General features: G+C 37.2%; 1 protein-coding gene across 2 annotated transcripts in view; it reads right to left on the bottom strand.

The window, feature by feature from the left end:
• Nucleotides 1–323: 323 nt before the first annotated feature.
• The window catches only part of TMEM87A (transmembrane protein 87A), a 28,344-nt gene continuing 13,294 nt past the window's right edge, over nucleotides 324–15,373 (bottom strand). Inside the window, exons 12-20 of one of the 2 annotated variants that reach the window (XM_081937469.1) lie at nucleotides 15,265–15,340; nucleotides 9,310–9,414; nucleotides 8,701–8,759; nucleotides 8,260–8,363; nucleotides 7,837–7,910; nucleotides 6,072–6,133; nucleotides 4,853–4,908; nucleotides 3,750–3,780; nucleotides 324–2,678 (exon numbers count right to left, since the gene is read on the bottom strand). In XM_081937469.1, the coding sequence (XP_081793595.1) occupies nucleotides 2,637–2,678; nucleotides 3,750–3,780; nucleotides 4,853–4,908; nucleotides 6,072–6,133; nucleotides 7,837–7,910; nucleotides 8,260–8,363; nucleotides 8,701–8,759; nucleotides 9,310–9,414; nucleotides 15,265–15,340 (609 nt within the window). In that variant the 3' untranslated portion in view covers nucleotides 324–2,636. Of the gene's footprint in view, nucleotides 2,679–3,749; nucleotides 3,781–4,852; nucleotides 4,909–6,071; nucleotides 6,134–7,836; nucleotides 7,911–8,259; nucleotides 8,364–8,700; nucleotides 8,760–9,309; nucleotides 9,415–11,167; nucleotides 11,241–15,264; nucleotides 15,341–15,373 lie in introns of both variants that reach the window. The other variant, XM_081937470.1, reaches the window with a different exon arrangement.

Raw genomic sequence — 15,373 nt, forward strand, 5'->3', positions numbered from 1 at the left:
GAGAAAAATGGCTTTAAAAAATGAACTCAGCTGGCCAGCGCGCGCATGCCTCAATGAGGGAAAGGAGGCGTGGTTAAAGAAAAATCTACTCAGTCCTAGGGCAGATGGACTGTATTTAACCCATGCTTGGACTCTCCAAGCAGCACACAGGAGAAGTGTAAGTTATTTTGCCCTCAGTCTTTTGACTCATCCAAACAATGACAGATATAGTATATTAAAATGCAGAAGCTGCTACTGTATCTGAACCCATGGTCTGTCCAACATTTTGCCATCAAAAATAAGACATTTCAAATAAAATATAGCAGAAAGATACACTTAGCTCATTTCAGGGTTTAAAGGCAAAAATAATTTTATTATACAGAACATAAATCTGCTAATTCAGACTGAATCAAATGAAAAAGTTACTGTAAGACAGAGGACACCTTATTTACCAAACCACTTATATACATTGTAAGTACAACCAAAACACATCTGGGAAACAGAATTAAGCCAGTAGTAAATTCCATGTGAAAACCCAATTCCAGTTTTTTCCAGAAGAAATGACTACATCAAATATCTGTAGGACTCGTATTTTGGCACTAAACTTAGAAAAACACAATTTAAAGGTTTAAAAAAACCCTTCTTTTGCACTTCTCTATGCAACTCGAAAGAAAGGTCCAGCACACATACTTGCATAAATTATTCCAAAAGAGTATTTGTCATTAGGTTAACCTGAATCTGTTTCTGTTGCAAGATTTGTTTATCCACCCAATAACAGGGTCAGGTTCCTTGATAGCCTCTTTTTTAAAAAAGAAAACCTCTCAAGTATTTCAGTATCTAAATATAATTATACAAGTGTTAAAAATGTCTCTTAGTGTAGATAATAGTTGGAAGGGAGGTAGGATGTAGAAGAACTGTGGAAGGTAATGAAGCTACTGATATTGTACTGTAACAAGATCCTTCTAGCCTTTGGTTAAAGTGACTTGAGGACTGAGCTGCCACATTATAGTCTGCATTTTTATTGTGCATCACAGCCAGCTCCAGATCTGAAGAAACAGCTCAGAAAGATCTCTTCTTCTGTAAGCCTTGGCTATGGTTTTACCTAGAAGCAGTGAACAGGTGGCTGTAAATAGCTATTTTAAATATCTCATTGGCCTCAGAAGACTGGTACTTCAGGCATGTTAAAAAGCTGGAGTATTGGGGTAGGTTTTAGCTCCCACTACACCAGCAGGAGCACTGGAAGCAATCAGGAATGCCATTTAAGGACTGCAAAACAGAATACTTCCCATTTATGACTAATTTTCACAAAGATCTCATCCAAGTAAATTTAGCATAGGTTAATCAAATAAATACAATACAATAGCAGAGTTGGAAGGGACCTTGGAGGTCTTCTAGTCCAACCCCCTGCCTAGGCAGGAAACCCTATGTAACAATTTAAATGTAACAATTTAAAGTCAAACATAGTCCAACTGGAGTTTGCCACTCACAAGTAATTTCAAATCAAAAAGGCTTTTGACAAGTTGAAGTACCACTATTCATGGCTGATAGGTTCTGTTTGACTTTATGAATCAGTGGCTCAAATCTTTTTGGGCTCAATAAACTTAGCATACATAATTTTAACATGGAAGTAGGGATAGTTGGTAACTGCTATGAGGTTCAATGGTGTTTTCAATTCAATTACTGTTCCAATTCAAATGGTTAACCGCTCATGCTCAGACCTCATTGCCAGCAATGAGATAGCAACAAACCTGGGATTAAGTAATAATTGCTTTTAAATACATTAAATTGAAAATATTTTTTCTATGCTGTGGAATGAAAAAAAGTGCACTTAATTTTGCTAAAAAATATTAAGCATCATAATTTCTCCCAAATACTTCTATTGGAGTTTTCCATAAGCAGAGGCTTTCCTTCAAAAACTCTCTTATTTTCCTAGCCAGACAGCAGAATCTTCAGACAATAGCTACTGCTTCTAAGAGAAAAGGCACTGATCCTGATTCACAGATTTCTCACACACGACAGAGTGTTGCATACATGTTTTTGTATGCAAAGCACGTTTACAGATGGGATGATGTTTCTGTCAGCTCTGACTGTGTCAAGTCTTCCAAGAAAAGTGGATGGAGATAGGAATTGACCCCCACCCCACTCCATTTACAGTCTCAAGTAGTGGATACTGGAGATAAGTATAACATCTTACTGAATGTACCATGCTGGAAATTATCTACAAGCAGAGGTCACTTTTGGCTTGTTTGAAGAAACTTCTGCACATGATTCATCCATACTGGCTTGAAGAAACTTCTCATTTTCTCCCACCCCCTTATAGTTAAATCATGGGATTTAAATCTAGTATTGAATTAAAAGTTGCACTGCCAATTGTTAAATGTTTTAACTTAAATACTTTAAAAGAATTTGCTGCAATAAAAGACATTTCCATAGTTTAAATAGCACACCGGCAGCAAACAGTGCAAATGCAAATTTTTCATGACCAAAATTCCCTCCGTGCTGACCTCACAAAAAAAAAATTCCCTCTGATAATAATCAGTGGTTCCAAAGTTCATGGAACATATCAGAGAAAGCAGCACTGGAACATTGCCAAATAGACAAAGTTTCTTCCTTTCTTAAAACAGTAAGAGAGCTTCTGCTGCAAGTTGTTTCATCTTTCATTCCATCTTGGATCTTTCAAAGTGTGTGATCATTCTTTCCTGCAAGATTTAACAAATGGAACCCAATAAATATAACAATTACTTTGCTGAAAAAAATTACATTGTTGTAATTGAAGAGTGATTGTGAAAAAGCCATTATTAATCTAATTGCTGCTGCTGCTGCTGATATCATAAGGTTGTCAAATAGCATAAATTCAATGTCAGCATAAAGTGAGCACAATACAACTTTTATCATACACAAAATATACATTTTGTTTGCATCTGCTTTTCTAGGTGCAAGCTAAGGTTACCATGTTATAAACACTGACAAAGCTTTTGAGGCTTAGAAAACTGTTGGTCTAAGGTTGTTCAAAAGAAATGCCGCGTGAAACAGGTAAAAGTCACCTTGACAATAAAAAGACAATAGCAATAGCTCTATATTTTAAGATCCTGGGTAATATGATTTGGATTGTCATTCAGAATGCTTATTTCCTGTATGGTAGCCTCAGCACATTTTCCAAACAGCATTCAAAAAATTCTCACATCCAATTCACATTAAAATTAGTCTTAACACTATACTGTATTCTGCATCCTTTCCATAAAATATCAGGTTTATTTAGGAAGCCAGGCTTCCACTGTCTGCAATTCTAGGTTGGACAATTCATATTTACCATAAAAGCTGGTATTAGACATTTTGAATGAAATATTGTTCTCAGATTGATGTTTTTCGCCAAAGGCTGACACGGAGTCTTAAGATATTTTAGACTTATTCCAGTTTAGATTTAATTATCTCCCCACATACACAGACAAAATTAAGATTTGCTGTAAAAGAATAGCTAATGGGTGGGGATAAAGGGATGATTGCCGGGATGGGTTAAAGGATGCCATCCATAAGCTTTCTGCATAAGTATCTCAATGCAAATTGTTATTTAAAAAAAAATCAGGTATCTCTTATGAAATCTTTAACTAAAGTATTAAACAAATTTCCTTTTGACATTTAGTAGTTCCCTGATACACATACAGTTAATGCATTCAGTTTTTAATTGCTGGAATCATTTCTCTAATTTTTAGCTCATGATTCTTCTGTCACATCATAGGACCTGAATTATTGCTTAAGGATTAGTTACTGACCTCATCTGAATCCAGTAATGCTGGCAGAGCTCTGCAATTGAGAGGGAAAGAAAAACATAGTAAAACAAAGAGAGACTCATGATTGCTGTCATGTGAGCATGAGGTTATGCATATTCACCAAAATATGCTGGTGATTCAGAATGCAGGAAAACAAAAACCACATAATTAGATAAAACCTTGTATTTTTCTTTCATTGAACATTAAACAAAATTAGCACTTGTCCACAACGGGCATGTAAGACAAAGATTTCTATTTGTTCAGATATGGGGCTGCATTTGACTACTTGATAGTAAATGGATGGAACAAAAGATAGGTAAGCCCAGAAAGATAATTGTATGTAATTTAATTAAAAATGAAATGCATTAAAATGTAATAAATATGATGTTCTTCATGTATGTATTGACTTTCTCTTCCTTCACCAGTTTTGTAGTTTTTGGGGCTGCACCCAAAACCTTGGGAGGGGACACATGTGGCCTTTAAACCTCAGACTGAATACTTGTTACCTCCTGGCCATGGAATATCCTGAAGTAAAAAGGACTGCCCCACTTCAACCCATCTCTTTTGGTGACATCATCATAACACTAAAATGTGGGACAGAAGAGCTCTAGTGGCGCAATGGTTAGAATGCAGTATTGCAGGCTAACTCTGCCCATAGCCAGGAGTTCGATCCTGACTGGCTCAAGATTGACTCAGCCTTCCATCCCTCCGAAGTCACTAAAATAGGACCCAGATTGTTGGGGGCAATATGCTGACTTGAAAACGCTTAGAGAGGGCTGTAAAGCTCTATGAAATAGTGTATGTCTAAGTGCTACTGCTATTTAGCAGCCAACCCAATAAATATTGTATAGTCTAACAAAGGCTATTGTGATTTCAAAAAGCTTCCCAAAGATTGTTTCATCAAGTAAAAACAAGCTTAAACAAGAACAAGGATACATTTACAATTTATATTAGAAACTGATAACTGGAAGCCTAAAAGGTAGAATCCAGTAGTTTCACCTATTCTGGATACTGCAAGTGGCAACATCTGTATTTTCAAATTAACTATTTTAATGCTTTTAAATATATTTTTATGCATGACATATACCTGTACTACAGATACTTACACATCAGTCACAGAAGAAGGAACATTCTCTTCTACCCATTTCAAATCATCTTCTTGCTATAAGTTTTTAAAAGTCAGGTGATTATTGGATTATTGTACACTTAAAATTATAGTACATTTTTGTGATGATTACATTCAATATAAAGTATAAAGCAAAACAGTATCTTCCCCATATTTTTCCAATAGAATATCTCATTATCTGACATTTTTTCACCTCTTTCTATTTAAGCGAGGCCCATAAACATTTTAGTATATTACTTTATATGTAACATAGGCCATCATTTAAAAAAAGATATGCTTCATTAAATTACCATTTTCTTTCAAAGCATGTTAAATAATGTATAGCATCCAAAGTGCTTTAATTTACCATTATTCATTAGAAAATTCCAGTTAGGTTATTCATATATACATGTAGTCTTTGCTTAATGTTTATTCATTCAAAGTTATAAAGTACTGAACAAGAGGGACTTACAAAAGGTAAGTTCATAGTTGCAGCGTCCCCAGTCATGTGATCAGGATCTGGGGGTTTGGCAACCAGCTTAAAATTATGACATTGCAATGTCCCATGGTCACATGATCATCCTTTGCAATAGTCACTGTCAGCTTTTTACAAGCAAAGTCAATAGGGAAGCATGCAAGAGGTTGCAAATGGCAATCACCTAACTGCAGGAGGCTGCAATCACACAGGATTCGCCTAACAGCAGCACCTGCAACTGCTGCCACCAGTATTAAGTTAACATGGTCACCTGATATATTTTATGACTGCGTTCTTTAATAATAGAATTGCTGGCAACAGTTACAATTGTTATGTGAGGACTACCTGTATAGTATCCAAAGTGCTTTAATTTATTATTCATTGGGCAAATTCCATATAATTAATTGCTAAAATAATTAGTAATTTAGAAATTACAGTTTATTCACATAATAATCACACAGACTATGCAAGAAAGATATTTTGTAACAATCATAACATTTTTGCCATAAGAATCTAAAATATGTATTTATAAAAGGTGTGAGGTTAAGTGCAAATTTTAAAGGGACTTTGCCTTTGCTATTGCATCTCCTTTTTTTAGCATAACTTAGTTCAATCCCAACAACTGACATCACTTATAATTACTGCCATTTATTGGAAGTAATATTTCACTAATGAGCATTAGCACATTATTGTTATGTCTTCCATTTTTCCAGGATTAGCTAAAAAATATTAGCAAAGGACTTACTGCTTTGTTGTTTTTAGGATTTCCATTTGATTCTTGTTTTGAAGTTCTCATTTTCATGCCCTCTGTAAAAATATTGGGGAAGGAATCTTATTCAAGAATGCAACACTTCGTTATGTCAAGTAGGTAAAATATAATACATAATATTTATCAGTGTTTAATTTATTTCTCACACTCAAAAAAGGTTTAAAAACACTACTGTTGTATGGAAAAGTGGACTGGAGTTCTGTGGAGGCAACTCCTGGGGAAAATAACACAGGGAATATTATTTGGTCCTATAGGCCTGGTTTTCAATTCTGTTTATTTCTGATGCCATGATAAATTAGTATGAAAGATATCTTCAAACAGTCAAAAGCAAATTAAACTACGCAAAACTGGAGAGTAGCTCATTGGAGCTACTTTACGGACAGAGGTTCAGTATCTATGTCTGCCAAACACAGAGCAAACAGGTCTGTGTGGAGATGTGAGAAAATGTGAGAGATCTGTTTTAACCTGTTCTAGTTCCATTCTACATCCAAATGCTCTCATGAAGATATGAGGATATATTTCTTGCATACTGAACAATATGATCAACTTTTAGAAGTTTATTGTTCCCTGGTTCACATGACATGGTAAATCATAATGTGATATTTTGATCTTAATATGTGCAGATACACCCAATGCAGAGGTGGGCTGCTGCTAGTTCAGCCTGGTTTGGCCGAACCAGTAGTGGCGGCGGCAGGAGGCTCCACCCACTCGGCCCGGATACTTCTGCACATGCGCAGAAGCATTGCATGTGCGCGCTAGCATGCGCACGAGCACAAGCAAACCAGTAGTAAACCTCTATAGAAGAGGTTCCACAAATCTACAGTGCCGTTTAGAACCGGTTCCAGCTCCCTCCCCCCGCCCGTCTGCACATCATCAAGATGAAGAGCGAGAGGAGGAATTCTGGGAGTTGAAGTCCACAAGTCTTAAAGCTGTCAAGTTTGAACACCCCTGGGTTTATTTTCTAAAGGGTTAGGGGTGCAAGGGTCTTGTAACTTGACAGCTTTAAGACTTGCGCGCTTCAACGCCAGAGTTCCTAAGCCTACATGACTGGAGGAGGAATTCTGGGAGTTGAAGTCCACAAGTCTTAAATCTGTCAAGTTTGAAGACCCTTGGGAGTTTTTTTCTAAAGGGTTAGGAATGCAAGGGTCTTGTAACTTGACAGCTTTAAGACTTGCGTGCTTCAATGCCAGAGTTCCTGAGCCAACATTTCGGTTGCTAAGCAAGAGCGTTGTTAAGTGAGTTTCACCACATTTTACAAGTTGGCCATGCCCATCCAGTCACATGGCTGGCAAGCCAATCCCACCGTCTCATGGCCAGCAAGCCACTCCCACAAAGCAGGCCATACCTACAGAAGAGGTTCTAAAAAAATTTGAAACCCGCCACTGACCAATGGTGTATTATGCAGTCATTAAACCAAAGTTCAATATACTGTGAGATCTAGTCTGCCTTGTATATTTCATAAATGACTGACTCAAATGTAACTATGTTTTCAGCTGCTGCTTGAATTCCAGTGCCAATGCAAAGGCTGGAGAGACCTTCCCATGAAATAAAATTACGTCTCTTAGGGACAAAAATTCAAGAAAATTGCTTATTGTACCTTGTGTCACAAAAGAATGCAATAATGGTATGTGATTAAAACTTAAATTGGGGTAAAAGGATACTAGTGATAATACATAAAGCTACAGATATGCCTTTTCATAATAAAAGTTGCATTCATAAAACAGAGTTATGTTTTTCTTACCAAAGCTCTCTTTCAGCATTGGCTCTTTCTGTTCATCGTCCTCATCTTCTTCAGACAATGGTGAAAAAGCAAACCTTGCAAAGTAACAAATAATGGCTCCATCAGATTAATGTGCAATGTTTTTTACAGTTTCTTTAAACTGGCGATATATTTAAGATTGTTCGTAGTAGCTAAAGCTGAAAGGGAAAGTACTGGGCAGCAATAATAAACAAATGCCTTAGACCAGGTGTGTCAAACTTGCATCGTCACAGCGTCGTCATGTGATATATTGTGATTTCCCCATACTAAACCGGGCGTTGCCAGTGTGTGACGCATCTGGCCCATGGGCCGCGAGTTTGACACTCCCGACTTAGACTGTATCTACCAATATTTGTAGTACTACAAAGTAAAGTATACTATAAAGCATAGTATAAAGTATAATACCGCTGGTTATTGGCAGATGGCCTCCAAAGAATCATGATGACAAAAAGAATCATTGAGAATAACAGCCGCCAGATGGCATCATCAACCCATAGCTCTTGCCAATCCTGTTAATTAACGTAAGATAGTAAACAATTTAAAAATTCCATTTTTGAAAAGAAATTCCAACATTTTCAGTGTGGCAAAATTAAAGTTAAGTTTGACTCCTAGTGGTTTTATGCTCATGTCCATGTTGTTTTCTTAGCAACAATAAAGAAATATCTGCATTTGCCACTGACTTCTCCCATGATATATTCTAACCTTCCCAGATCAACCTATAGTCTTGATATTGTCTATCGCATCCACCCAGGTGTGAGTCAACTTAGCCTCCAAGTTAAGACAAGTTTATCAAATTCCTAGCTATCTACTTAACTAGCAAAACTGACATAAAAGAGATAGACTCACCGACTTACAATCCATCAGTCTGAATTTCAAAGTTGTCCAGATGATAAAAACAATAGATGCTGAAAGATTTTTTTAAAAAATAAGAACATATACATATGGCAAAATATTAGCAAATCAGATTAAACTGCAGAACTCAATGGCTTCTTTATGTAATTATTTTTATCATCTATAACCAATTCACAGTATTAAACTCATCTGCCTGATTCCTTTGAAACTTGATCTTTATTCATTGAAAATAAAAATCATTAAGAATTAACAGTTTTACGAAAAAATATTTACCCTTAACTTCCTATTTAGTTCAATAAACCTAAGGAGATAACAAAGATAACAAAAAATATTTACTTCTACATCCCAGAATTATAAGAAATATGTTTTTTTTGTCTGAAATAGACTGGCAAGAATCAGTAAGTCATAAGAAGGCAACGTTTAATCTCCCTTCTGGCAAAAGTTTTATTTCCTTTATCTCCTTCATTTATCTTACATGATTATTTATTTATGAAATAAATGTGGACATGTTTCTTGACAGTTTGAGCACCCAATTCCAAGTATCCTATGATATTTGGTTTAACAATGTTTATTTTAAAATTAGGAATAATTTCTATGATTTACCTGCTATTGCCAAGATGAGTGTATTGGTGAAGTGTCGGTAAAGAGAGAGCTTCACAACATTTCTCCTAAGCTTCAGCAATTTCATTGTTTGAGTTAAACTGATAAATATGTATAGAAAGTCAAGGGAAAATTCAGTATATATACATTTATGGCATAATCATGCTCTAGTTTCTCTTCAAATCTTAATTGACATCACCGGATATATTATTACCCAATTAATTCTGGAGAAATAATATATATATAATAAACAACTCACAAAAATCTGAATGATATTCTACCTGTTTTGCATCCTGACTCACTTATTAGTTGCCACCTTGAATCCCTGATACAGATGTGATTAAAGATATTTAGATCTGGTACTGCTCCAAAGGCTATTAAAAATAATAATCCTGTCCACATGAAATATGAACTAATAGAACAGAGATTACTCATGTGACACCCTATCTCCAAACTTTATAGTGCCTGCATAAAGTATGGTCCTTATGAACATAGTTTTCAGCAATTTTATAGAAAGTATGCTAAGATGAGTCCCATCTCTGGCATAAATGACAAGTACATGCAAACTTTGAGGAGGGTTACTAAAATGAGCCCAGCATATCCCTTTTTGCCAATACAATGTAAATTGCCTTACAGTGGATGGATTCGTTCTTCATTCTAAACCATGGTTTGCTTAAACATAATCAGCAGAATTAGATGGGTTTGTGTAACATACAACACCCCAAATCAAATCAATTGTGTTAGTGCAATGTTGAATCCAATTATTGAATCCAACCCTGCCCCATCTAGCCTATTATTACCTGTGCTGAATAGCAAACAGCAGCTCTCCAGTATTTTAGACAGGAGATTTTCCAGCACGTTGAAAATCCTCAGCTTGTCTTTCCAACGGAGTGATGTACAACTTCCGATTTCAGAGTTCCCAACTACCACAACTACTGAAATACGCACTCCTGGTGGGTATCTAAATTAGGCTTGGATACACTCTGTAGAAATTCAGATTACAGTTATAGATCCTGCTGCTGCAACAAGAGCACTTCCAAAAATGGTAACTACAGGTAGTCCTCGACTTGCAACAGTTCATTTGGTGACTGTTCAAAGTTACAACAGCACTGAAAAAAGTGACATAACCATTTTTCGCACCTATGACCATTACAGCACCCCCATGGTTACATGATTTACATTTGGAGGCCTGACAACTAGCTCATCTTTATGAAGATTGCAGTGTCCTGGGGTCACATGATCATCTTTTTGTGACCTTCTGGCAGGCAAAGTCAATGGGGAAGCCAGATTCGCTTAACAACCATGTGACTAATGTAACAACTTGTGATTCACTTAACAACTGTGTCAAGAAAAGACATAAAATGGGGCAAAACTCACTCAGCAACATAAAATTTGGGATCAACTGCAGTCGTAGTTCGAGGCCCACCTGTATCATTGACCACGTGGGGTTGCATACATTATTCTTCAAAACATTTAGCTTTCATTAGCCTCTTTGGTAGGCAGATTTGCAGTGAAATGCTGAGCATTTTGACCCAAAAAAATCCACTAAGCTCAATGAGACTTGTTCTGTACTATAGCTTTCTCCAGCCTGCTGCCTTCCAGATGTATTGAGCTTCAACACTTATCATGCTGAGTGAAGGAACAGAATGCTGAAATCAAACACATTTGGAATGCACTTTCAAATTCGCTAATTGAAATGCACTAGTAAAGGTAGGTAGGAGCAACATGTTGGAGTATTATATCTGGGGAATCAATCCAATAATAACAAGATCAGACAGAGTATCCAAAGTAGAAGGCCACCCACCATGAACACCCAGTTCCAAATAAATGAGCAATACACCAAATAAACCAGTGAAGAAGGATATCCACCAACAGAGGGCAGTATCTAGGAAAGCCAGTGGAATAAAAGCCAAGGAGGCAAGATCATTCTGTGCCTAGAGAGACAAAGAGAAAAAGGCATTGAGATCAGGAAACATGCCTACAAAGATTAAGGTTTGAGAAAAGATTGCACCCGAAAGCATAGACCTGTTACCTTACTATCTTCTGAAGACATTTCTCTTGCTGTGTTCCCAAAGAATAGGTCCAGTTATTACATTAGTCTAATATAAAATGCTAACTAGTCACAGTCTCTCTCCCTCTCTCTCTCTCTCTCTCTCTCTCTCTGTGTGTGTGTGTGTGTGTGTGTGTGTGTCCATATATAGAGATCTCATATATGGTACATATGTGTATTTCACATGTTTATGTTCTATTGGATTTTATTTTTTCTTTGAAGGGTACTTGTCAGTCACAGGATTTCAGTTCAACTACAGGTACTCCTCAATTTACAACACTTTATTTAATGACTGCTCAAAGTTACAACATAGCTGAAAAAAGTGACTTATGAACGTTTTTCTCACTTACAACCATTGCAGCATCCCCATGCTCACGTAAAAAAAATTCAGATGCCTGGCAACTGATTCATATGAACTTCTGATGAGCAAAATCAATGGGGAAGCCAGTTTCACTTAACAACTATGCTATTAACTCATTAATTTTGGGCTCAATGGTCAAAAATCAAGGACTACCTGTACATAAGACCCATAACTATAAGCAGCAATCATTAATACTGAATGAACAGATAAAAGAAAGAATGCTAAGAACCCCAAAATGTCACTGCTGCAACTCAGGAGTGGGTTCTGGCTGCTGCTACTGCTAGTTTGCTCAGGGATGCGCCGCGCACACACGCATGCACAGTACTAAAAAAAATGACAAGATGGCGGCGCCTATGGCACCACCGAGAGAACAGGTTCAGGAGTGTGGCAGGCCTGGGTCACTGCCGGTTCCAGCAACCCAGGCCGCCAAGTTACTACCTATTCAGCCAAACTGGTAGGAGCCCACCTCTGCTACCACCTGACCCCTTGCAGAAGACAACATTGCTGGCTGCATTTTCTGTAGACTGGAATTACACTTCTCAGTAAGCACAACTTTCATTCTCTATCAATGAAGGAGAGCTGATAGGAAAGAATGTCCTAGAGCAGAATCTCTACAAAGTGATCTTTATAAACTTTCTATTAAACTGTGTAGCTAAGCGCCACCTCTAAAAAAGCGAATATATTTCTGTTTTATAACCTTCATAGCCACAGAGGAGTTGACCATAGCAGAAGCTTCAGAAATGTTCAGAATATCTTAGTTCTAAAGCTGCAGAGACACTAGCTTTCCATTACAAACTGAAAAATGATACTTGAGCAACAGATGCTAAATGAGCCAACAATATGTTCCCTAAACACTTTCCTGCTTTAGTCATTGGCTTGTAGGGAACAGACTACTAGAAGTGAGCATGTAAAATATTTTTGAATATAGCCAAAGCAACATATGTACTTCTTTCCTGAGATGAAACGGGGCACAATATTTCCTGTGTTCTACAAAAGGTTGAATTAACCTTGGGTGAAAAGGGGAAACCCAGCAATGTTAAGACATGTACCCACCTTCCCAAACCAACAAAGAACCTACTTCTTTCTGTTGATGACATCTGCCAAAACTAGGGAACGGATACCAGGTGTGAGGACTTTGGAATACAGATGATAGCAACAGGATGTAGATCCAGAATGTGAGGACCCTGAGGGCATCTGATAAAGGAACTCTCAGATCTCCACTCTCTTTCACCCAGTGGACTTCATTGTTTTGCTACAGATCAGGGATGTCAAACTCGATTTCATTGAGGGCTGCCTCAGGGTTGTGTTTGACCTCAGAGGGGCCGGGTGGGTGGCCCGGGGGCTCAATATCACTCGTGTCAGGGGCGCCTATGACAGCCCGAGCACCCTGCCAGTGAAAACGGGCTCTCGAGCTCTGTTTTCAGCTGCCACAGCCTCCTGAAACCCTCTGCCAGAGAAAATGGAGGCTGAGAGGGCCGTGCGCCCTCCATTTTTGCTGGCAGAGGCACCAAGGGCTGGTCCTTTGCTGTTTCCAGGGTGGTCCTCTGGGCCAGATCTAAGCACTCTACAGGGGGATTTGGATCCCGGCCCTTGAGTTTGACACCCCTGCTATAGATGCTCTCAGCCACCAATATTTTGGAAGGCCTGCCTAATTAAAGGCCTAATAAAAAAATTCTGAAAGCAACAGTCTACCTGTTTCTAGAAGAGTCCTAGATAGAGATGGCCGTGGGGGACGGGGGGGAGAGACAAGATGACAGCAGGAAGTAGTAAAGAGTTGGAGAATGGAGTGGTCTTGTCTATTTTGGTTCTCTTGCCAACATACAATTCCTGACAGTTTATTGTCAAGGTAACATAACCTTGTTATTAAAATATCCCTCATTTCCAGTTGCATTGTGATTTTTCACCCTTATGTGTGCTTCAAATGATTACATAGATTATGTTTTAGGCAAAACTGACATTTTTGAAGCAAGTTTTGCATGCCTGGTACACTTTTGCACAGCTCTGCCCCACAAAGTGTTCCCTCCAAACTATTCCCATTTCCAGATTTAGCAGTCAAGAAGAAAAATACAAGCAGAGTGTAGATATTTCCAATCCAAATTTTCTTCTTGTTGGCAAAAATCAAACTCTACTGTCACTACCCTCTTTGCAAATGATTGCAACACAGCTCATTTACTGTAAAATTGGCCCTAATAATCTGCAAAAATATTGCTGGATTTTCATTTGAGGTTAGTGTAAGCCATATTATGTTTAAAATATTTCTACTTAATTTTTCTAATGTACTAACAGAAATTTGCAATAATCATTCAGTATTGAACAGAATTATATATGGGTGATTTCACTGGAACTGGAACTATATGGTGTTTTTTGCTTTAGATGTGTTAAGTTTGTTTTATTCTTACTGAAGCATCATAAATGTGTTGCTTCCAATATTAAATTAAACTACTAAAATCAGTTGTAATGCATCTTGTCCTAAACTATTAAGATACTGGAAGTTAAATATTTGAACTGCCAAAAAAATACTGTAAAAAAATCATCCAAATTTATATTTGTATGTTTAAAAATAGCATTAATTGGCAAGTCACATGATTTGCTATTTGCTCATGGACCAAGACTTCATCTTGCACCCCATCAATGTGCTAAAGACTGCTCTGCTGTTTCAAAGCAGATTTGGAAGATATGCAGGAAGATAAAGAAAGGTGATTTTTTTCTCATGAAGATAGTGGTTCATCAACACATTAATACTATTGGACCAAACCTCTAACTTAAATTCCTCTATACACAATTTTCACTTTCCATTAATCTACTATCAATTTTTTTCTACCAGCATAACCACCAATGCAAGGAAGCAAAAATAAATAAATTGCAATGCCATAGACATGTGACTAATACCTTAACAATGCTATAGATAGAAGAATAACTTATTTGGGTATATTATTGAATAGATGCATAAAACTGAGCTGTTTCACAAGGACAACATCAATTATATAGAACGCATATAGAATGGAAGGATTTATATTCCTTGCCGTCATCTGGCCCTTAGCGCTCTTTTTGAGAATCTTTGAAGACACTTGGAGGTTTATCTGTAACCTCAGGGTCACTTGAATAGTGCAAGTGGCCTCAATGACTCTCAGAAAGAGTGCGAACAACCAGGCAATTGCAAGGAATATAAATCCTTCCTTTTACCCCCATTCAGTCAGAACTGAAGAAGCTTCTTGGATGAGAAGTGAAAAGTCTTCAAGCAAAAACAAAGTCCAGTTGACTTTTGAAAAAGCACCTTTCAGATACTCAGGTGATATTCAGATTTGTGAATTGGTCATAGTATTAGCAAGTCATACCCTGAATTAAGAGATTACGGGGTCATAAAAAAGGGAGTTTTTATAAGGTGGTATTTCTAAAGCTGAATCCTAAAAAGAGGGAGAGGATGAACTATTTGTTCACTATTTTTTTCAAACACATCTACAGTAGAGTTTTTCTTTAATCCATTCAAAATCCAGGATACATATTGCGATGATATACATTAGAAACATAAGATTCAGTTTTTGAAAGGATATCCAATAAATAATACAGGAGTCAATGACAGACAGTCCGAAGTTAGCTACAGCAGCTGTAACACCATGGAAAGACTGAAAAGGCATTAGAAAGAGAGTTGGTTTTAT

The sequence above is a fragment of the Natrix helvetica genome (assembly GCF_964273705.1).
Source record: "Natrix helvetica genome assembly, chromosome: 1".
Taxonomy (NCBI): domain Eukaryota; kingdom Metazoa; phylum Chordata; class Lepidosauria; order Squamata; family Natricidae; genus Natrix; species Natrix helvetica.